The sequence below is a fragment of the Schistocerca serialis genome, chromosome 8 (genome assembly GCF_023864345.2).
Source record: "Schistocerca serialis cubense isolate TAMUIC-IGC-003099 chromosome 8, iqSchSeri2.2, whole genome shotgun sequence".
Taxonomy (NCBI): domain Eukaryota; kingdom Metazoa; phylum Arthropoda; class Insecta; order Orthoptera; family Acrididae; genus Schistocerca; species Schistocerca serialis.
In genome coordinates this window covers 408,091,682-408,115,005 of record NC_064645.1, presented here as the reverse complement: position 1 = coordinate 408,115,005, position 23,324 = coordinate 408,091,682, and the positions used below count along the sequence as shown (strand labels likewise).

The following is a 23,324-nucleotide window of genomic DNA, read 5'->3' as shown; positions in this document are numbered from 1 at the left end:
TTTACATTGAGTTTCCAACATATTTTTTAATTGTTGAGAAATCCATGGCAAAGAACTTCTCCAGGAGGGACTCTATGGCATGATGCATGGTGTTGCAAATTCAGAGTAAATACTGAAATACTGTGTGATCACACAAGCACTCTGTAAAAAGACCACACATTGCTGCATAACACCCCAGGAGTACCACAAACATAAAAACTATGATGAAACCAAAGGAGCATTACACTAATATGTTAACTGAACCTTGTTTGCAATATCCACACATAATCAAACAAGGCTGAGGGAGAAGTTTGGGTCAGTTATACCAAACAATACTCCCATTTTGCAATAGTTCATTTATTCACTTCTTCACACAAGTAAGGTTTACAAAGAACTAACATGGCGGTTTAATCTTAGTTTAGTTTACAGACAATACTCAGATCGATGCTGGTGTTGACCTCATCGGCGCCACATAGCTCCTCCCCCCCCCCTCCTCACCCCCTCAGTGCAGAGTACTCTTAAGGGGCTGGGAGGGGGGGGTGACTATGGCGTCGGCAGGGGTGGTCCGCGGGAGCCAGACCACAGCCAGCTCGACAGCGTCGTTGGGGAGCTGTGTCGGTAGATGTCATGAAGGAAGCTTCGGCCACCGAACCTGGAAGTCGTTGAAGTGTGCCGGGCGTCATACTGGGCGTGCTGGTTGTGCAGCGATAGGGAGGCCAGTGGTTTGCTGGTGGAACGGAGCGATGACGACAATGTCTCCGGTGGGCGTGGTGAACACACAAAGCATGTCCAGGTCGACGTCGGGCCAGAGGGGAACACATTTCATCAGGTGGCAGGGAATGGCGGAGGTTGTGTCATGAGCACCAGATGAAGGGAAACACACGACGAACAGTGTGTGATCACGTAGTATTATAGAGATGTCGTGGATTATGTCCGGGGGGGACAGGCACAAACACCTCGTGCGAGGGCATGTTCAAGAGGGGGGACGTGAGAAAACTCGACAGGGTGAGGCAGGCGACGGGGGAGAGATCGAAGGGACCAGTGAAGGGCCCGGCAGCCAGGGTGTGATCGTAGGTAAGCTCGACGTGGGGAGCATGTGGTCACTTGACGGAGTGCGTGAGACTGGAGTAGAGGGCGAGGTCGGAGAAGAGCTTGACGATTGGAGCTGGAAGTCACTCGACCGAGTGTGTAAGTTCAACGTGGAGGGAGTGGTCAGAGCGTCGTGAGACATGACAGTGAGTGGCGTGGTCGTGGCCTGAAGGGGGGTAGAAGCAAGCTCGACATGAGCAGGCGTAAGGCTGTTGAGAGAGACTGTAATAGTTGAATCTTTTATCTGGATATCATAGGTGTTGTCTGAGCGCTGGAGAACTCAGTATGGGCCGGTATATGGAGGTTGGAGGGGAGCACGGACAGTGTCATCTCGGAACATGACGTATTTGTAATTCTACTGAGATTTCGGGATGTGAACCTTAGGGCGGGAGTGGCTGGCAGGCGGAGGGACGTGGAGGTTGATGAAGTGACATCTGACGCGACCCACGAAGGAAGGTAAGTCAGACTGAGGGAGAGAAGCGGAAGGGCTCACAAGTTCACCAGGGAGAACAATGTTCTGGCCGTATACAAACTCAGCTATTGTGCCTTTGAGGTCTTCCTTATAGATTGTATGAATGCTGAGTAGCATAAGGGGAAGGGCCTCTGTCCATAGAGAGTCGTGGCATCGAAGAGCCTCCTTGAAAGTGCGGTGCCAGCACTCAACTAGCCCGTTACTTTGCGGGTGATATGCTGTGGTATGCATGCGCTGGATGCCGCAAATGTTACAAATCTTCTCGTTGAACAGGGCCGACTCAAATTGTCTGCCCTGGTCAGTCATGATGATAGCTATACATCCGAAACGCGATACCAATGACTTGACGAAAACTCGAGCAACAGTTTCTGCCATGATATTGGGGAGGGGGACAGCCTCGACCCAGCGAGTTGTTTGGTCGATAGACGAGAGAACACAACGAAAGCCGATAGAGGGGGGGAGAGGGCTGACAATGTCAATATGAATATGCTGGAAACGCCCAGGAGGGATCGAAAAGGCGCCAGGGGGGGGGGGGGGGGGGGTGAAGCGTGCCCATTGCTGGCAGTCCTTATTGACATTTCACCACACAAAGCGCTCCACTACGAGGCGGGCGGACACACAAACACCAGGGCGGGCTAAATTATGCAGTGCGTTGAAGACAGCTCGATGGAGCGTGGTTGGGATGAGGGGGCGTAACGTGCCCGTACTGTCGTCGCACCAGATCTCACCAGAAATGCCAGGGAAGGTTGTGTCGACGAAGTGTAATGAAGAGGTAGAGACTGAAATCAGGTTTTGTGTGTCCTCCTCGGCGGGTTGGAGGTTAGGCAGTTCAGAGAGGTCTAACAGCGAATGAACGGCATTGACTCGTGAAAGGAAATCAACAACTATATTGTCAGCGCCCTTTATGTGTCTGACATTGGTGGTGAACTGAGATATGAAGTCCATGTATCTGAAGCGGCGAGGAGGCGGGTCAGCTGGCGGGTTTGTAATGGCCGCAGCCAGGGGTTTGTGGTCCGTTAAAACATAGAAAGGGCATCTCTCAACATTAGTCTTAAAATGCTTGATCGCTTCGTAGACCACGAGTAACTCCCTGTCAAACATGGAATATTTTCGTTGTGCATTGGTGAGCTTGCGCGAGAAGAACTGCAGAGGCAAAGTTTGGCCGTCGACTGTCTGGCTAAGGATAGCACCGATGGCAGTATCGCTCACTTCTGTGGTGATGAAAAGCTGTGCATTGGGAGGAGGATGCACGATGGTGCAGGCCTCGGCAAGAAGATTTTTGAGGGCAGTGATAGATGCAGTCATATCAGGGGTCCATGGAAAGGGCCGAGAACCAGAAGTGTGGTTGCCTGACATGGCATCCGTCAGAGGAGCCTGAATCTCCGCAGCCCAAGGTAGAGGTCGGCGATAATAATTAACCGTCCCCAGAAAGCACCAGAGCTCTTTGAAAGATGAAGGTCTGGGTAGGTTTAGTATTGTTTGTACTTTCTCAGGGGGTGGTGAAATGCCGTCGGCAGAGACCTGAAAACCAAGAAAAGTGACAGCGGGTTGATGTAGCTGCAATTTGTCCTGGTTGGTCTGGAAGCCTGCTCCTGCGAGAGTGTTCATAACAGTTTGCACATGACGAATGTTGTCCTTGACAGAGGAGCTGAACACAAGAATGTCATCAAGATATGCAAAGCAGAATTTTAGTTCGAATAGCACTTCGTTGATGAAGCGTTGCCAGGTCTGGGTTGCGTTTTTCAGACCGAAGGGCATGAATCGAAACTGAAATAACCCGATCGGGGTCGTGAGTGCTGTCTTCTCGAAGTCTTCAGGTGCCATGGGGATCTGGTGGTAGGCCCATTTGCAATCAATGACAGAGAACTTGGTCGCACCTGTGAGGGAACTGGTAAAGCCGGCAATTTTGGGTATGGGGTAGGTGTCAATAATTGTTCATGTGTTTAGTCGATGGTAGTCTCCGCACGTGTGCCACGACCCGTCTTTCTTGGGTGTCATACGTTTGAGCGTAGACCAGCTACTGGCAGAGGATTCAATGACGGCAGAGCTTAATAGATCAGAAATCTGTTTTTTATGGTCGGAGAGGAGCTCAGGACAAATTTGACATGGTTTACTGGAGATCGGGGGGCCTGGTGTGAGGCGAAGCTTGTGAACCGTGCCCTTGGTGACACGGAAATGTTGCCAGCGGCACAGGAGGTGGTTTGTTTACAATGTGTGGTGGGCGGGGCAGGCGAGACGTGGTCGTGGTGTTTGGAGCCACTCAGCGGATCCGATGGGAGCCGAGACGGCGAAGTGTCCCAGGAGTCAACGTACCAAGATGGCCACCAGCCTGAAGCATTGGCACCATGATCGGGTGAGCTCGGTAGAGCTCGTGAAGCGTTAGTACGTCCATTGTCTGAGGGCACAGCCTGTGGCAGCGTGGTCACGGGCGAAACGCTAGGCGCGAATGCACTGTTTGTGTTGTCAGTGGCGGTCGCAAGGCGGCGCGCAGAAACCGAAGTTGCATAGTTTAAGGTGTTGTCCGCGAGGGACGGGGTAGGAGCTGTCAGTTCAGGAACATGTGACACTCGTCGCGCATGCGCACTCGTGTCCAGCCGAGTGTCAAATGCTGCCGTGTTAGAGGGGTGTGGTCCTGTGGAACTGTCAGTACACGTTATGGTAGACTTGATAGCACAGTTGCGAGGGGTAGTGGGAGGGAAGCACATGGAGGCTTGATTGCTGGAACTGTGAGCAGATTCGGCGCACTTACTGACCTTGCTTTGCCCTTGCTACAGTGTCTGTAATTCCTTTGCTGCGTCGGAGAGCTGGAGCTGAGTTTTGTGGAGCCGTAGGGAGAGCTCGAAGTTTTCCTTGCATAGGCGAGCGACGTTTTTGAGCTCGACAAGGCACTTATGCGTGGTTTCTTGTAAGATCGTCGACAGAGACAAGCATGTATGGATGAGATGAGCCCAGATCGATTCTTCAGGGGTAATGGGGATGGGGCGGGGGGGGGGGGGGGGGAGGGGGCGGGGGGGGGGGGTTGCTCGACAGAGCACAGGGGAAGTGAGTCTTGGACGGGTGATGAAAAACAGTGTTTCACACTAGGTCCGGTGAAAGTTTGTGGTGTGGCAAGAAGTCAATGCCTAGTATAGGTTCATCAATTTCGCACACTAAAAAAGTCCACTCGAGTTTGCAGTTTGCAGAGAGTGAGACAATGTGCTCGACAGAGGACAGGGGAAGTGAGTCATGGAAGGGTGATGAAACACGGTGTTTCGCACTAGGTCCGGTGAAAGTTTGTGGTGCAGCAAGAAGTCAATGCCTAGTATAGGTTCGTCAATTTCGCACACTAAAAAAGTCCACTCAAGTTAGCAGTTTGCGGGGAGTGAGACAACATGTGAAGCTGAACCCGAGCGTTGTAGTTTAATTGAATATATGGCTTGCAGTGAAGTATGATGAGGGAGGATGATCGACGACGCTAAGGACGTGGGCAGCAGTGAAACATTGGCGCCTGTGTCCACTAGGAAAAAGTATCCGACAGAATGTCTTTAATGTAAAGTCGTCCACAATTATCCGGTCGGTCGCCGGCCGGAGTGGCCGTGCGGTTATAGGCGCTACAGTCTGGAACCGCGTGACCGCTATGGTCGCAGGTTCGAATCCTGCCTCGGGCATGGATGTGTGTGATGTCCTTCGGTTAGTTAGGTTTAAGTAGTTCTAAGTTCTAGGGGACTGATGACCACAGTGGTTAAGTCCCATAGTGCTCAGAGCCATTTTGAATTATCCGGTCGTTCCCAGACAGACTGTAGCACTGGGGGGTGCCTGTCATGTTGTGCGCAGGAGGTGTTTGGGAAGTAGCCTCTTAGCGAGAGCAAAGCGGGTGTGAGGAGATAGTTTATCTGACCAGATGGCGAGGAGAGCTGTGTCAGAGAGTAGATCGGCGCTGAGCAGGGCACGCAGCCGCCTCCAGAGTTGGGAAGGTTTGTCGTTGCCTAGTTGCTTGACGTGGAGCACTTGCCATATTGCTGCCTCAGTTGAGCGTGCAAGCCGATGTAGAACTGTCTCTTTGGCTAGAGTGTACCAGGTAGATGAGTCCGGGGCGTCGACCAGGTCAGCAATCAAGTCCTCCTGGTCGTGCAGGTGGGTGATGAGGTACAGAAACCTGGCTGACTCGTCGAGTTTGTAATGGTTGAACACTTCGTCCACAATTTTGAACCAGGTTGTTGCTCTGTCGGGATTAAACGGCAGCAACGTCGGTAAGCGTTGTAGAATGTTTGGAAGAACAGGTTTGAGTTGGATTTGTCGGGGCACTGCCTGAAACAAGCTGTTGTTGCTGTAGTATTCCAGGAGAGTGTGCCTCCCAGGGATGTGGCGACGACGGCTGGTCGGGTGGCAGCGTGAAGGTGACGCGTTGTGGTTGAGCGTGATCTGTCGCAACGCAGAAGGCGACACGGGTGAGACACCGTAATGTGTCGATTGTCGTTGCGGAAGCTCAACACATTGAGGTTGTGTTCAGACTGACATGTCGCGGAAGACCGATGCAGATGAGGCACTGGGATGTGCTGAGAACGGTAGCAGAAAATCGACTGGTGCCGGCTCTCCAGAAGCACAGTGTGGAAAATGATGTCGAACGTTGGACGGAATGTGTGAATGTTCACTGTTCATAGTCACTCCACTCAAAATGGTGTGCGGATAAGGTGAATGTCGTGGCACAAAACACTGAGGTGTACCATTGGGATGGAGATGGAGGTCAGGCATAGATAACAAATTATTGTTCCTGTTGCAGGCCGAGGTATTGAAGCAGGACGGCACGTGCGGATGTTTAACCGAGACAGGCACGGGTGCAGTCGGATGCTGAGGAGGTTGACCTGTGAACAAAGCAGTTCTGGCCATGTGGCAGGAATCCGCACGGTACTGCACCGATTGTGGCTTGGCAAATTGTTGTCCTGGCAGTGGTAGGTTGTCCAATGAAGCATTTGCAGAAATCGGCATTGGTCCCGCACTGCACGGAGATCCGTAAGAAGTAACTGCATCGTTAATGAGGGAGGGCACATGTGGTGGGAACAGAGGCATCAGATAGCCGGAGTCATGCACACTCCTAACCTCACTTATTGTTGCAGGCTCGAAAATGTCTGGCAAAATCGGCGTAATCGTCGAGTGAGAGGCATCGTGTCGCAGTCCTGGCGGGTGTACATCGCCCACAACACGATGCATGTCGATCACAAAATTGGCGTTAGGCGTTGGGCCGAAGTCATTGTTCGAATGCTGTGTCGAAGTAATACATGCGAACATAATTGACGCGGAGGCCGCAGACACAGTAAAACGGCGAAAACGGAAGATGTTACAACTCGGGTCACCAGTGAGGGAGAAGTTTGGGTCGGTTACGCCAAACAATACTCCCATTTTGCAGTAGTTCATTTGTTCACCTCTTTACACAAGCAAGGCTTACAAAGAACTAACATGGCGGTTTCGCCCAAAGATAATCTTAGTTTAGTTCACAGACGATACTCAGATCGATGCTGGTGTCGACCTCATCGGCGCCACAAGGCCATTGAGGATACAAATGCTATTCAAATACTCATATATGTTTTAACACACAGATTAAAGCTGGCACTTTGAGAGCGAAGTCTTTTATTTGGTGAGGAATGATTGTGTGTGAAAGTTGCAGTTTTTTTGTGACAATTTTTTACTAATTTACCCCTTTGTTTGAGGGAAATTTTTATTTTTCATTGATACTTCACTTGTTGCTGCGCCTGGTGATCCTCACTTTCCTCCACCAAACTCTTAAATTGTGTTTGCAGCTTCCAAAAAATTTTTATTTCTCTTCCTCTTTCTTACTGTTGTGGCAGTATAAGAAGTCAGCTGTTGGAGCGAGAGGCAAGTGTTTTCACATCTTGTGGCAGTAAGCAGACTGGATGAGGAATGCAGGTAGGGTGGTGGCTGGACACCTAGAGGGGTATTTCCTCAAGGCTCAAGCGTGTGCTTCCTTGCCTGAAGGGTGGAGATCATTCAGTGGCAGCTCAGGGAGACAAAATGAAAGATGAATATTACACTTTCAATGAAACTACATTACAGACCCTACAAACATGATACAGAAAAACCAAGTACACCAGAAAAATCATGGCAATGAGATTAGTTCACAACTTCAAACATGATTCTGAGATAAATGTTCTGAATGTCACAATTGTTTTAATTATGACAGATTATGTGGTTCATGCTGTGCCAGGAGCTCTGTCCATGGTATGCACTGACGAATAGCAGCAAATGTAGTGCTTTCTTCTAGCCACGGCCATTCCGAAAACTGTGTGTATACTTCGTGGTTATTATCTGTTGTCAGTCTTGCTGTATAAAGTTTTGAGTGATGTCCAAGTTGTGCTAGACATTTTATCTTCCAGTTTACATCATTAATGTACTCCTGTGATCTGGGATGTTCTGTTATCATGGCATCCAATGTCAGGCATTATTTCTGAGGCCCGAGCCCATCAGGAGCAGGTGTTTTATTTTGAGGCCTCTGGTGTTCAAATTGTGGGTCAAGACTCAGTAGAACATCCTCAGGTATTGTGTCTGCATCATGTGCATTCTTCATTGCCTGTACTGGGCTGTTTTCAACAACTTCATCTTTGTACTTGTGCCCCTTGGGGTCTTGATGTATCCTCTGTCGCATCTTCAGAATATCAAGTGCCGGGTTCCATGCAGAACTCAGCTGGAAATTGATGTCACAGTTAATGAGATTGCCTGTGGCCTTAATCTCAATAGATTCTTTGATGACACTGACACACTATCTCAATGTTTGTGTTAGAAGCTTGGCGTCATTATAGTTCATAGAATAATTCAATTCCAAACAATGCTTGTCAATCACTGACTTGGTTGTTTTTATCAATCTGGTGTGCCTTTGGTGTTCTTTGCACCTGATGTCAATGGTTCTAGTTGTCTGGCCGAAGTATGCCACATCGCACTTAAACGGTATGTGGTAAAAGACCAGTTCCCGCAGACCTAGTCATCCTTCACACTCCCTAGCAGTGGCTTACTCTTGGTGGGTGGATGGAACATGTTCATGATGTCATGTTTGATGAGAAGTATGCTGATTCTGGCAGATATCAGCCTGACATATGTCAAACATGCAACCTTCTTTGTTTCTTCTTGTACCTCTTCAGGAACCTGAAGCAGGGTGCAGTACCTTTTGAACCTCTCAAGGAGAGTTTTCATTTTCGTGAACACAGATTGTATGTGTCCTATCTCCATCACCAGATTTTCAGGATCTGATAGAGTTTTTGCTTGATGAACTAGAGTTCTGAGTACACCATTTTTCTGTGTCAGATGGTGGCAGCTGCTGGCTTCTAGGTGCAAGTCAGTGTGAGTGGGTTTGCTATACACACTGTGACTGAAGGTACCATCTGGCTTCCTCTTGGCTTGTACCTCTAGGAATAGCAGTAGTCCATCCTTCTCCAGTTATATAGTGAATTGAATGTTAGAGTGGCATGAGTTTAGGTGGTACAAGAAAACATCAAGCTCTTCTCTCCCATGGGGCCATATAAAAAAGGTGTCATCCACGTACCTAAAAAACCATTTCATTTGATCTGGCGCCGATGTAAGCATCTCCTCTTCAAATCTCTCCATAAAGAGACTAGCCACCTCTGGTGAGAGAGGGCTGCCCAGTGCAACACCTCCCATTTGCTCATAGAACTGACTCCCACATAGGAAGTATGTCAAGGTCAATATGTGCCTAAATAAGTCCAGGTGACCACTATCAAACTTTTCTCCAATTAGCTCAAGTGAATCATTCAGTGATGCGGGTGAAGAGGGAGACCACGTCAAAAATGACCATGATGTCAGAGTTCGTAATCTTTAGCTGCCTGAGGCATTGTAGGAAATCATCTGAGTTGTGAAAGTGATGGGCACACTTCCCCACGTATGGTGGAACATCATCTTAAGGCATTGAGCAGTAAGGTAGGTGGCTGCGGCAATGTTGCTGACTATAGGACACAGAGGACCCCCTTCTTTGTGCACCTTAGGTAGGCCATAAAGTCTGTGTAGTATTGATGCTTTTGTCCTTAGCTGTTTAACAGTCTCTTCTGGAAGGTCAGTTTCCTTTAGAAGAGCCATGGTCTTCTTATCTACATAGTCTGTGGGGTCCCTTTCTACTGGTCTATATGCCGAGTCGTCATACACAAGACAGATTATGACAATAAGGTGTAATAACTTCCGAATGACCCAATATACAGAACTGTAGAAAGGGGCTCCACAGACAAGGTGGATAAGAAGACCAGTGCTCTTGTAAAGGAAACCAAGCTACCAATAAAGACTGTTAAGCAGCTAAGGGCAAAAGAATTAATACCATCCAGACTTTACGGCCTGTTTAATGTGCATAAGGAAGTGTTCCTCTACATCCAATAGTCAGCAACATTGGTGCAACCACTCAGCTTACTGCTCAATGCCTTAAGAAGATGCTCTACTCTCGCCGTTTGTAGCGAAGAGTACCCATCACATTCGCAACTCAGAGGATTTCCTACAACACCTCAGGGAGCTATAGATCACGGCATCTGACATCATGGTCAGTTTCGATGTGGTCTCCCTGTTCATCCATGTATCACTGAATAATTCACTTGAGCTGATTGGAGAAAAGTTGGACTGGGCTCTCCTGGACTTATTCACACACATATTGACCTTCACATTGCGGGCATTCAAATAATAGTGAATGATGTGGTGGCCCTCAACTATGTACCCTCCGACTCAGAGTTGAAATATTAAAAGGTTTTCCGAGTTCCACCATTTATCGTGACAAATCTGTCTACAACAAAAACTAAAAGTAGAAACCCCTCAACAAAAACCATTTCCCAAAACCAACCAGGATCTCACTAAAGATTCCTTCCAACAGAAAACGATACTTTAGGAACAAAGTCACAAGGCAAATGACTGAATCCCAGTAAGCTTAAATTCCCATAAGTTCTATTTAATTGACTTTGATAAATCCTTCCTACCTCCACGCACCAAAAATTGAATGCACATACAATTACAATTGTAATATCCTTCAAATTGATCACACTCTTATACAAAGCATAAATCAATACATACACTACTGGCCATTAAAACTGCTACACCATGAAGATGATGTGCTACAGACGAGAAATTTAACCGACAGGAAGAAGATGCTGTGATATGCAAATGATTAACTTTTCAGAGCATTCACACAAGGTTGGCACTGGTGGCAACACCTACAACATGCTGACATGAGGAAAGTTTCCAACCGATTTCTCATACACAAACAGCAGTTGACCGGCATTGCCTGGTGAAACGTTGTTGTGATGCCTCGTGTAAGGAGGAGAAATGCATACCATCACGTTTCCGACTTTGATAAAGGTCGGATTGTAGCCTATCACAATTGTGGTTTATCATATCGCGACATTACTGCTCGTGTTGGTTGAGATCCAATGACTGTTAGCAGAATATCGTATCGGTGGGTTCAGGAGGGTAACATGGAACGCCGTGCTGGATCCCAATGGCCTCGTATCACTAGCAGTCGAGATGACAGGCATCTTATCCGCATGGCTGGAATGGATCGTGCAGCCACGTCTCAATCCCTGAGTCAACAGATGAGGACTTTTGCAAGGCAACCACTATCTCCACGAACAGTTCGACAACGTTTGCAGCAGCATGGACTATCAGCTCGGAGATAAAAGTTGTGGTTACCCTTGACACTACATCACAGGCAGGAGTGCCTGCGATGGTGTACTCAGCGACAAACCTGGGTGCACAAATGGCAAACCGTCACATTTTCAGATGAATCCAGGTTTTTTTACATCATGATGGTCACATCTGTGTTTGGCAACATCGCGGTGAATACACATTGGAAGCGTGTATTCATCATCGCCATACTGGCGTATCACCAGGCTTGATGGTAGGGGGTGCCATTAGTTACACGTCTTGGTCACCTCTTGTTCGCATTGGCGGCACTTTGAACAGTGGACGTTACATTTCAGATGTGTTATGACCTGTGACTCCACCCTTCATTCGATCCCTGCGAAACCCTACATGTTGTTGTTGCTGTTGTGGTCTTCAGTCCTGAGACTGGTTTCATGCAGCTCTCCATGCTACTCTATCTTGTGCAAGCTTTTTCATCTCCCAATGCCTACTGCAACCTGCATCCTTCTGAATCTGCTTAGTGTATTCATCTCTTGGTCTCCCTCTATGATTTTTACCCTCCACACTGCCCTCCAATACTAAACTGGTGATCCCTTGATGTCCTACCAACAGATCCTTTCTTCTAGTCAAGTTGTGCCACAAACTTCTCTTCTCCCCAATCCTAATCAATACTTCCTCATTAGTTATGTGATCTACCCATCTAATCTTCAGTATTCTTCTGTAGCACCACATTTCGAAAGCTTCTATTCTCTTCTTGTCTAAACTAGTTATCGTCCATGTTTCACTTCCATACATGGCTATGCTCCATACAAATACTTTCAGAAACCACTTACTGACACTTAAATCTATACTCGATGTTAACAAATGTCTCTTCTTCAGAAACGATTTCCTTGCCATTGCCAGTCTACATTTTATATCCTCTCTACTTCGACCATCATCAGTTATTTTGCTCCCCAAATAGCAAAACTCCTTTACTAGTTTAAGTGCCTCATTTCCTAATCTAATTCCCTCAGCATCACCCGACTTAATTCGACTACATTCCATTATCCTCGTTTTGCTTTTGTTGATGTTCATCTTACACCCTCCTTTCAAGACACTATCCATTCCGTTCAACTGCTCTTCCAAGTCCTTTGCTGTCTCTGACAGAATTACAATGTCATCGGCGAACCTCAACGTTTTTATTTCTTCTCCATGGACTTTAATACCTACTCCAAATTTTTCTTTTGTTTCCTTTACTGCTTGCTCAATATACAGATTGAATAACATAGGGGATAGGCTACAACCCTGTCTCACTCCCTTCCCAACCGCTGCTTCCCTTTCATGCCCCTCGACTCTTATAACTGCCATCTGGTTTCTGTACAAATTGTAAATAGCCTTTCGATCCCAGTATTTTACCCTGCCACCTTCAGAATTTGAAAGAGAGTATTCCAGTCAACATTGTCAAAAGCTTTCTCTAAGTCTACAAATGCTAGGAACGTAGGTTTGCCTTTCCTTAATCTAGCTTCTAAGATAAGTCATAAGGTCAGTATTGCCTCACGTGTTCCAATATTTCTACGGAATCCAAACTGATCTTCCCAGAGGTCGGCTTCTACTAGTTTTTTCATTTGTCTGTAAAGAATTCATGTTAGTATTTTGCAGCCATGACTTATTAAACTGATAGTTCGGTAATTTTCACATCTGTCAACACCTGCTTTCTTTGGGATTGGAATTATTATATTCTTCTTGAAGTCTGAGGGTATTTCGCCTGTCTCATACATCTTACTCAGCAGATGGTAGAGTTTTGTCAGGACTGGCTTTCCCAAGGCTGTCAGTAGTTCTAATGGAATGTTGTCTACTCCCGGAGCTTCGTTGCGACTCAGGTCTTTCAGCGCTCTGTCAAACTCTTCACGCAGTATCATATCTCCCATTTCATCTTCATCTACATCGTCTTCCATTTCCATAATATTGTCCTCAAGAACTTCGCCCTTGTATAGACCCTCTATATACTCCTTCCATGTTTCTGCTTTCCCTTCTTTGCTTAGAACTGGGTTTCCATCTGAGCTCTTGATATTCATACAAAGGGTTCTCTTTTCTCTAAAGGTCTGTTTAATTTTCCTTAGGCAGTATCTATCTTACCCCTAGTGAGATAAGCCTCTACATCCTTACATTTGTCCTCTAGCCATCCCTGCTTAGCCATTTTGCACTTTCTGATGATCTCATTTTTGAGACGTTTGTATTCCTTCTTGCCTGCTTCATTTACTGCATTTTTATATTTTCTCCTTTCATCAATTAAATTCAGTATTTCTTCTGTTATCCAAGGATTTCTACTAGCCCTCGTCTTTTTACCTACTTGATCCTCTGCTGCCTTCACCACTTCATCCCTCAAAGCTACCCATTCTTCTTCTACTGTATTTCTTTCCCCCATTCTTGTCAATTGTTCCCTTATGCTCTCCCTGAAACTCTGTACAACCTCTGGTTTAGTCAGTTTATCCAGGTCCCATCTCCTTAAATTCTCACGTTTTTGCAGTTTCTTCAGTTTTAATCTACAGTTCATAACCAATAGATTGTGGTCAGAGTCGACATCTGCCCCTGGAAATGTCTTACAATTTAAAACCTGGTTCCTAAATCTCTGTCTTACCATTATACAATCTAACTGAAACCTTTTAGTATCTCCAGGGTTCTTCCATGTATACAATCTTCTTTTATGATTCTTGAACCAAGTGTTAGCTATGATTAGGTTGTGCTCTGTGCAAAATTCTACCAGGCGGCTTCCTCTTTCGTTTCTTACCCCCAATCCATATTCACCTACTACTTTTCCTTCTCTTCCTTTTCCTACTGACGAATTCCAGTCACCCATGACTATTAAATTTTCATCTCCCTTCACTATCTGAATAATTTCTTCTATTTCTTCATACATTTCTTCAATTTCTTTGTCATCTGCAGAGCTAGTTGGCATATAAACTTGTACTACTGTGGTAGGCGTGGGCTTCGTATCTATCTTGGCCACAATAATGCATTCACTATGCTATTTGCAGTAGCTTACCTGCATTCCTATTTTCCTATTCATTATTAAACCTACTCCTGCATTACCCCTATTTGATTTTGTGTTTATAACCCTGTAGTCACCTGACCAGAAGTCTTGTTCCTCCTGCCACCCTAGATTTCAGCAGAATAATGCACGACAACATGTTGCAGGTCCTGTATGGGGCTTTCTGGATACAGAAAATGTTCGACTGCTGCCCTGGCCACCACGTTCTCCAGATCTATCACCAATTGAAAAGGTCTGGTCAATGGTGGCCGAGTAACTGGCTCATCACGATACGCCAGTCACTACTCTTGATGAACTGCGGTATTGTGTTGAAGCTGCATGGGCAGCTGTACCTGTACACGCCATCCAAGCTCTGTTTGACTCAATACCCAGACATATCAAGGCCGTTTTTATGGCCAGAAGTGGTTGTTCTGGGTGCTGATTTATCAGGATCTATGCACCCAAAGTGCTTGAAAATGTAATCACATGCCAGTTGTAGTACAATATATTTGTCCAATGAATATCCATTTATCATCTGCATTTCTTCTTTGTTTAACAATTTTAATAGCCAGTAGTGTATTTTACTTAAATCCACAAGGTCACTGACCTCCACGTACCCTTAGTGCCTAATCTTCCCTCTTTTGCACACGTACAGTGCCACAATAAACTAACAAATTAGTAATGAATCCCCAAATAAATATATAAATTATCCCTCCAAAATTACTACCATTAATTACAGATTAGAACAGCTTTTCACTTCTGCCCATTCTCTATGTACCCTTAGCAGTTTTAAGCTTCTCACGTTTCCACAGATGCAGTAGCAATGACCGTAACGTTCTACTGTACCAACGTCAATCAGTCTCACTAGAATCACACTCCTCCTTCATATACCAATTTGTAAGAATTTCATTACACAAACTATCCCCATCCACACTATTTACTTCAGCCCTCTCTAAGTTTTCTGTTAGTTCTTCCACACATTTCACCAATCCAGTACCCACAGCATTCACAACTTTACTGTTTTTCCCCTCCAAAATACTGACACTTGCAGCTTCAACAAAACTACACTTCAATTCACTGTTAAACACTTTATCTTCCTGAAATAAAACATCGATGCCTAAGACATCATCACCATAAATATTCATCTCAGCAACCTTATCTGCTGATACACCATTTAAATCACTACATAAATTCACACACATTTCACATCAGAAACCTTACTTTCCTCCATCGACAAATTAACTTTACGTGAATCATACACAACTTTCTCCTCCACCACTACATTACACAAATTGCTGACCTTGTCGTGCAATTTTGGGACTTCCAGACTTGCTACATTCCACTGTGATCGGACAAAAGCCAGCACACATCACCATTTCTACACCCTTTTCATCCAGATTAACCCCCGATCCTACTTTACATACATTCTCACATTCACACTGTGACAAACATTTCAGATCCACACATTCATCAATATGTTTTGTTTCACCTTCATTTGTGACTAGAAATGCGTAAATTCCTTTCTCTGAAGTATCAATACCAGTAGCTTTTACATCATAACATAAATTACCAATACTCTGTTCCTTTAAACGAAATCTTCTACCTCCGCTGATGCATTTTTAACTTCAACTGCTGGCAAGACCAATGCTAAGCCTCCGTTAGTGACATTGACGCTTTCCACTGAAACACAGTCACCCTCACTTGCAGCAGGTGAGACCAAAACTATGCTGCCTTCACTAACATTGACACTTTTCACCAACTCACAAATACTTGTTACTACAACACCTTCCCTACTGCAATTGCTACTATTTCCTAATACCTCTTCAGAACTCTCCACACAATTTGCTTTCACAAAATTTGTCTCCTCTTTGACTTATTTTTGAACCACTGAATCTTTCCATTCATCACCATTCACACACTCATTCATTACACATTCATAACTTACATCATTCCCCGCAAATTTATTCCCATTACTTTTACTGAAATCTCTCACAAATCTATGCTTCCACCATTTGTGCCTGCTTTTATTGAGAGAGCCACCTATGCAGCCTTCCTCTTTAGCATACTCCATGTAACTTATTTGTTGCCTTTCTCCAACCCTATCAACATTTCTACCATTACCATTATCTCCACTCCTTTTCTTCACCTGTTTGGATCGCCATCCTCGGACCTGAGATGTGGCAAACATCAGTTTCCTGACCAGTCGTTACGCGATTGCACTTCGTGGGAATTTCCCCCATCAAATCTGTGTTCTTTACTTGGATCCCATTCACAGAAGTTATCACTCCTGTTCATTCTCTGACCATTCTGCTCATTCCAGCAACTAATTTCCTGAGAATTCCTTTGATTTATCTCATGATTATTATTTTGGTGGTGATTATTTGGATTCCCATTTTGATAACTACCACTTGGTTTGCTCTGAGGTTTGAACTTCAAAGTCCTCTCTAATTTTTCTACAAATTCTAGAAATTTGTCCATGGAATCACATGGACTATGGACAAGATCCCACTGCAAATCTTTGGGTAATCGCTTTTTTAATGTGGTGATTTCTGTTAAAACCTCCAACAGATTTTTCACATGAATAAGCTTGCTAAGTTAACGCTTGCAAAAATCTCTCATCGTCCCATTACCAGACCTGTAACTCGGCCCGTTTAAGAATTCATTTTGGATCCGAATCTGTTTTGCTTCACTCCAAAATTTATTCAAAAAACACTTTTCGAGCTCTTCGTATGATTCGCACGAACCACATTTAACATTTGCCCAAGACTGTGGGTCTCCCTCCTAATGCTATTTAACATATTTTATTTTCGCTTCATCTGACATGCTGTGAACAAAAGGGTTCCTACACGCAGCCAAGAAATTTACTGGGTGATGTCTTCCGTCATCTGTATAACATTTCACAGATCCAGTATTTGCCCAAGGGATATTTATAACCAACGTGGCCTGTTGGGAGGCTAACAAATCTAAATCACTTTTTATCTGTTGCATTTGTTTTTTAAATTCATTTTCACTAGTGATACTGGACTCTATTTTTTCTTTAATTTTGCCCACTTCTTTCTTCCCCTCACCTACATGAGTGGCAATGTCACTAATTGCTAAATTTATATCGCTTTTATGAGCATCTTGTGCTTTTACACAGTCGCTTACTTTGCCCCCAAATTCTGTCTATATCTTATCTATTTCTTCCCCAAGATCTTTTTCCAATGACTCGATTTTAGATTTTACTTTTACAACTTCATCTGTAATTTTCCCCACAGCCACTCGGACACATTTTAATTTATCATCAATTGCTTTTTCAAGGTTACCCATAATTTTTTTCAAATTCCTCTTCCACAGCAGTTCGCATTGTACCCATATCAATCTGAATTGTATCCTTAACCATTTGCAATGTGCCCACACCCGTTTGCAATGTACCCATATTTGTTTGAATTGCACTGATACTATTTGCCATTCCCAGGATCATTTGCAATAGCTGAGATGTCATATTCCCCCCCCCCCCCCCTCTCCCCCCATTCATTCCCCTTGCCTGAATTTCTACTAGTTACTCTTTTGCACTCTGATTTTGGACTAACCGGCTCACTTCCATTTTCAGAATTACACATACTAGGTGACTGTTTTATATTTGCGATGTCTATAAGTGGAACTTGAACTTCAGAGTCACACATTGTCTCACCATTTGCGCAGGCACTTATCTGATCTGAGATGGTTCCCTCTGCCATAGTGATGTTGTCGGTTGTAGTGGAAGTCGACATTGAAGACTATCCTGGAGTACTTGAAGTTGCTGCCATCATATTGCTATTGATCTGCATCCACCACTGGCGAAATTGCCTGATGTAGTTGTAGCTGCTGCTGGTTACTGCAAGTTCCAACCGTCTCCGATACCACCATCCGTTAAATGCGCTAACCACTACTGTTTCCTGCACTCAACTTATTTAGACTCTGAGCCCCCACACAAATTGCCTTTAATGTGATGGATTAGGACCTCTATCGATAGCTTGTGTTAGTTGTGAAAATTACTGCGTAATTTCACTATTTCCAGAAACCTACTTGCGGGAGAAAAAAAGAAAAAAAATGATCTCACACTGTATTTTGTGAGAGGTTCACATTACAGAAATCTCTACTGGCTTTGCAAAGGTTTTTGCACTTCACATAGTATTCTGGATAACAGAGAGCAAAGGAATTACCACTTAGCAGGGCACAAATCCCAGATGGGCCCCCAATTGTGGGCTTTCAAATAATAGTGAATGATGTGGTAGCCTTCGACTATGTACCCTCCGACTCAGAGTCGAAATATTTAAAGTTTTGGCTGATTTCATTGTCTAGGGGCAGGGACATGTAGTTGCCGCATTACAAGCCAGATACTGCTGAATCTACAGTGTACAATATGAATATACACATGAATCGAATGATCGAACTTTCCTATCACTCGGCAATTGCAAATTTTGAATGTAATGTAGAGATTTATCAATAAAAGATTGCCATTAAATAAAATCTGCAGGTAATATTTTAACAACTTTAAATGGTGAGTACGATAGTACAAGAACTTTTGAGAATGCAGCATATTTCTGCAAAACACTTATTGGTGTCAATGGTCCAGCATTTAAATAAAACATAAGTTGAATAACAGGGAAACAATAGATTACTACTTCGCATAATTAGTTATGAACAACAACATTGCTCGTGACATATTCACTTCTAAGCGCATACTAAGTCTTCACTGCAGAAGCCATGGAAATCACACAAGAGCACAAGTCAGCACTCCGAAATATTTCTATCTCCCATGACCACGCGCAAACCACTCCACACCCTCCAAGACTCTCCTGTGACTCCCTGTGTCCTGTGCCGTTCTGCCCAGCACTCTTCTCCCGCTTCCATCCAGTCTCTCCATTCATGAACGGTGTGATTGGCTAGAATGCTCGCACCATGTCTTCAAGTCAACACACCCACACAAACATAATGAAACACATTTGAAATACTGGATTTACATTTAAATAACTTGAAATTAAATAATTATTCCTACAGCTGGACCATAAACACGCTCTAACATACATTATCAAATACATAAACAAATTAAATAAACATATATCAAGGGAATAGCAAGCAAAAGTAGGCCAGTAGCCTAATGTCTCTGTGCTTTCTAAAACACAGTAAATATTTGACCAATTTCTTCATGAATAATATATATCAGACATAAACAAAGACACAGACGAATAAATATATTTATAAGCATGCTGGTACTGTTTTTTCGTGTAACTGTGGAGAGTAATTATGGCCTGACATGATCGATAGATCTCCAATAACTCATGTACTATTCAAGTTACATGCCCGTAATTTATACCAATTTAGGTTTACACTAATAGCTTTCTAAAGTCATGTCGATCGACAAAATCGGATGAACTGTTAAGATTTTGGAAAGTCTTTGCTGTGTGTTACTTGTATAATTTACAGTCAGATACTGAACTTTAAACTAATAAAGATTTTGAAAATCTGATTACACCACCAGAATCATCATGCAAATAATGGTAATGTATATGTTTCTTTTTGAGGTATCATGATTCACCTGGCTACTATTAATTTCTATACGAACAGTGAAATATCTGCCATTATGGTCTCAAAAAGTCCACCATCTTTGGCACTCTCAGCATACAAGTCTCCTTCATCAACACTGCATCACCATAAATTCCCACGTGGTTCCTGGACCCCGCTAATATTCAGCACCCCATGTTTGCTGCCGGCTCCAGCTTGTCGAGGGGCCCGTGCGGACACACCAACTCCAAACTTAGAATATTTTCAGGGTGTCATGACTCGCCCGTTACCTCACAACATACTTCCCATTTGGGGGTCAATTCTATGAACAAATGGAAGAGATGGCAATGGGCAGCCCTCTCTCACCGGTGATGGCCAATTTCTTTATGGAGAGATGTGAAGAGGAGGCGCTTACATCAGTGCCAGTTCAAATGAAATGGGTTTTTAGGTACATGGATGATACCTTTATTATATGGCCTCATGGGAGAAGAGTTTGATGTTTTCTTGGACCACCTAAACTCACGCCACCCTCACATTAAATTCACTATGTAACTGAAGAAGGATGGACTACTCCTATTCCTAGAGGTACTAGGCAAGATGAAGCCAGATGGTGCCTTCAGTCACAGTGTGTACAGCTAAACCACTCACACTGACTTGCACCTGCAAGCCAGCTATTGCCACCACCTGACACAGAAAAATGGTGTACTCAGAACTCTGGTTCATCAAGCACAAACTCTGTCAGATCCTGATTATCTGATGATGGAGATAGAACACATACAATATGTGTTCTACAAAAATGGAAACTCTTCTTGTGATGTTCAAAAGGCACTGCACCCTGCTTCCATGCCACAGGTTCCTGAAGTGGTACAAGAAGAAACAAAGAAGGTTGCATGTTTGATATATGTTGAGCCAATTTCTGCAAAAATCAGCGGACTTTTCATTGAATATAACATCAAGAGCATGTTCCATCCTCTCAACCAGATTAAAGCTCTAAGGATGGCCTGGGTCTATGGAAACTGGGCGTTTACAATGTGTTATGGCATACATCAGCCAGATGACTAGGGCTGTTGACATCAGGTACAAAGAACACCAAAGACACACCAAACTGAGACAGGCAAGTAAGTCAGCAACTGCTGAGCATTGTTTAGCATGCAACCATTGTATGAACTATAATGGTGCCAAGCTTCTAACACAGACATCGAGATATTGGGACAGCATCATCAAAGAATCTATTGACATTAAGGTTAAGGACAATCTCATTAACTGTGACATCAGCTCTGCCTGGAACCCGGCATTCCATCTTCTAAAGACACAACAGAGGCAACATGAAGATGCCAGGGAACACAAGTTTGAAGATGAAGTTAGAGGAGACAGCCCCAGTACATGTAACAAAGTACACATGTGAAATGGTACCTCAGACAACATACCCAATACTTGAGACATTCTACCAAGTCTCAACCAGCAATTTGAACACCGGCAGCCTAAAAATAACACTGTAGCCATTTCTGGTGGCCAACAACCTCAGACAAAATGCTTGACACAGCACATCATCACGATAACAGAGCATCCCAGATCACAGGAAGGCTTAAATAAGGGTCGCACAAACACGGAAAACCGCATGCGTGCAAAGCGAGGTGCAGCGAGTGCCTGCACAATGCATCGGTTCAACTCTGCATACTTCGCCTCAACTCGGCTTGCTAGGTGAGGTCGACGCTGTGCGCTGCTGAATGCACTGCCAGACGGCTTAGTCAACGTTGGAATACGTAAGCGCAAGACAATTACCAGAATAATGGAACCATCTGCTCCAAAAAAAGGGAAAATTGCCGAAAGTCAATTTAAACCAGAATGGGAACTCTCCTACTTTTTTGTGCATTGTGATGATAAAGCCAAATATCTAATCTGCGGTACAGTAATTACGTGTGTCAGAAAATCATCTATTGAAAGGCACTACATCAAATTGCATTCAGAAAAGTATAGTGATATAACAGGGGATGCCAAAGAGGAAGAATTGCGGAAGTTGCAAACTCTTGCAGAAGAGAATTCTGTATCTACAAACGAGGTTTGTTGCAAGTACTTTAGCATATATATTTTGGTTAAAGGTCATGCAAAACAAAATAACATTTGTTTAGATTCCTTAGTTTTCGTTTTCGCATAAATTATTTCTAACATATCTTTTTTTCTCTACTTTAGGGTGAAGAAGATGAGGGGTGTTGCGAAAGGACTCTCAGAGCTAGTTACAAAGTTGCTCTACGTTTAGCAAGAGCTGGGAGGCCATTTATGGATGGGCCATTAATAAAAAACATTATGTTGGATGTAGTAGAGACAATGAATCCCACATTAGCTCCTGCATACAGCAGAATACCACTTTCCGGAATGACAATACATCGGAGAATCAACGACATTGCTGAGAATTTGCATGAACAACTGGCAGCCAAAATTGAAAACTTCCTAGCGTACTCCATCGCACTTGATGAGTCCACGGATATTAACGACACGGCTCAGTTAGCAATATTTTTGCGTGGCGTGGACGATGACCTACATGTAACGGAAGAGCTCCTGGATATGATTTCATTGAAGGACACTGTTACAGGGGCAGATATTTTAGCAGCTGTTGAAATGGCAGCTGAAGGAATAGGACTCCCTTGGGAAAAGCTGTTTTCCGTAACCACAGACGGGGCACCAGCAATGTGCGGTAAAGCAAAGGGTTTATTGGACTACTGCGGAAAAAACTCAACATGCTGAATTTACCTTCTGTTCATTGTTTGGCACACCAAGAGGATCTAGGTGCGAAAGTTATTGGTCTTCAAGATGTGATGCAGGTAGTGGCGCGTATCGTGAACTACATTAGTTCTCATGGACTCACTCATCATCAATTCAAAGAATTTTTGATTTCCTTTGAAGAGGAGTATCCAGATATTCCCTACCACGCTGACATGTGCTGGCTGAGTAAAGGGAAAGTGATTTCCCGAATTTTTCAACTACGCCACACTGTGGCTTAGTTTTTGGGGAGCAAAGGACGTCCGGAGCCACTTTTTCATGACCCCGAATGGGTAGCTGATTTAGGATTTTTAGCAGACATTATGGCTCTCTTAAGTGATTTAAGTCTGAAACTCCAAAAAGAAAACAATCTCATCAACGATATGATCAGCAAAATAAACGCTTTCCAGTATAAACTGAAGCTCCTCAAAAAACAACCTTTCAGAGAAAAATACACAACACTTTCCTGAACTAGGTAAGCGAGATATAAATTGAACCTTTATTAAAACAGTCTGATTTTTATAACCGCTCTAATCAAAATGGTACTATGTTTTTATTTGACAGCATCTGTGGAGGAAGGAGCGCGCTTTGAAAAATATGTTGAGGTGCTACAATCCCTTGAAAATGCGTTTAATGACCGATTCCAGGTAATGTGCCGGTATATGACATACAGCTAAATAAAGGAGATTGCGTTACATATGCAAGTGTAACATTACATTAAAACCAATAGTACACATTACATGTTTATTAAAATCTATTGCATTTTAGTACTTCGAAACAATGGCTTACATTACTTTCATTTATTAACATCGGCTTTGTTATTGTTTCAGGAAATTACCTACCTGCAGCCAATTCTCGATGTTTTTGTCAAACCTTTTTCGA

At 44.1% G+C, this 23,324-nt stretch overlaps 1 protein-coding gene across 1 annotated transcript in view; it reads left to right on the top strand.

Annotated features, from left to right (window-relative positions):
• LOC126416706 (general transcription factor II-I repeat domain-containing protein 2-like) overlaps positions 1-23,014 on the top strand; it is a 29,645-nt gene extending 6,631 nt beyond the window's left edge. The window contains exon 2 of the mRNA XM_050084519.1: positions 21,876-23,014. Coding sequence (XP_049940476.1) covers positions 21,876-22,427 — 552 coding nt within the window. The 3' untranslated portion in view covers positions 22,428-23,014. The remainder of the gene's footprint in view (positions 1-21,875) is intronic.
• The last annotated feature ends 310 nt before the right edge of the window (positions 23,015-23,324 follow it).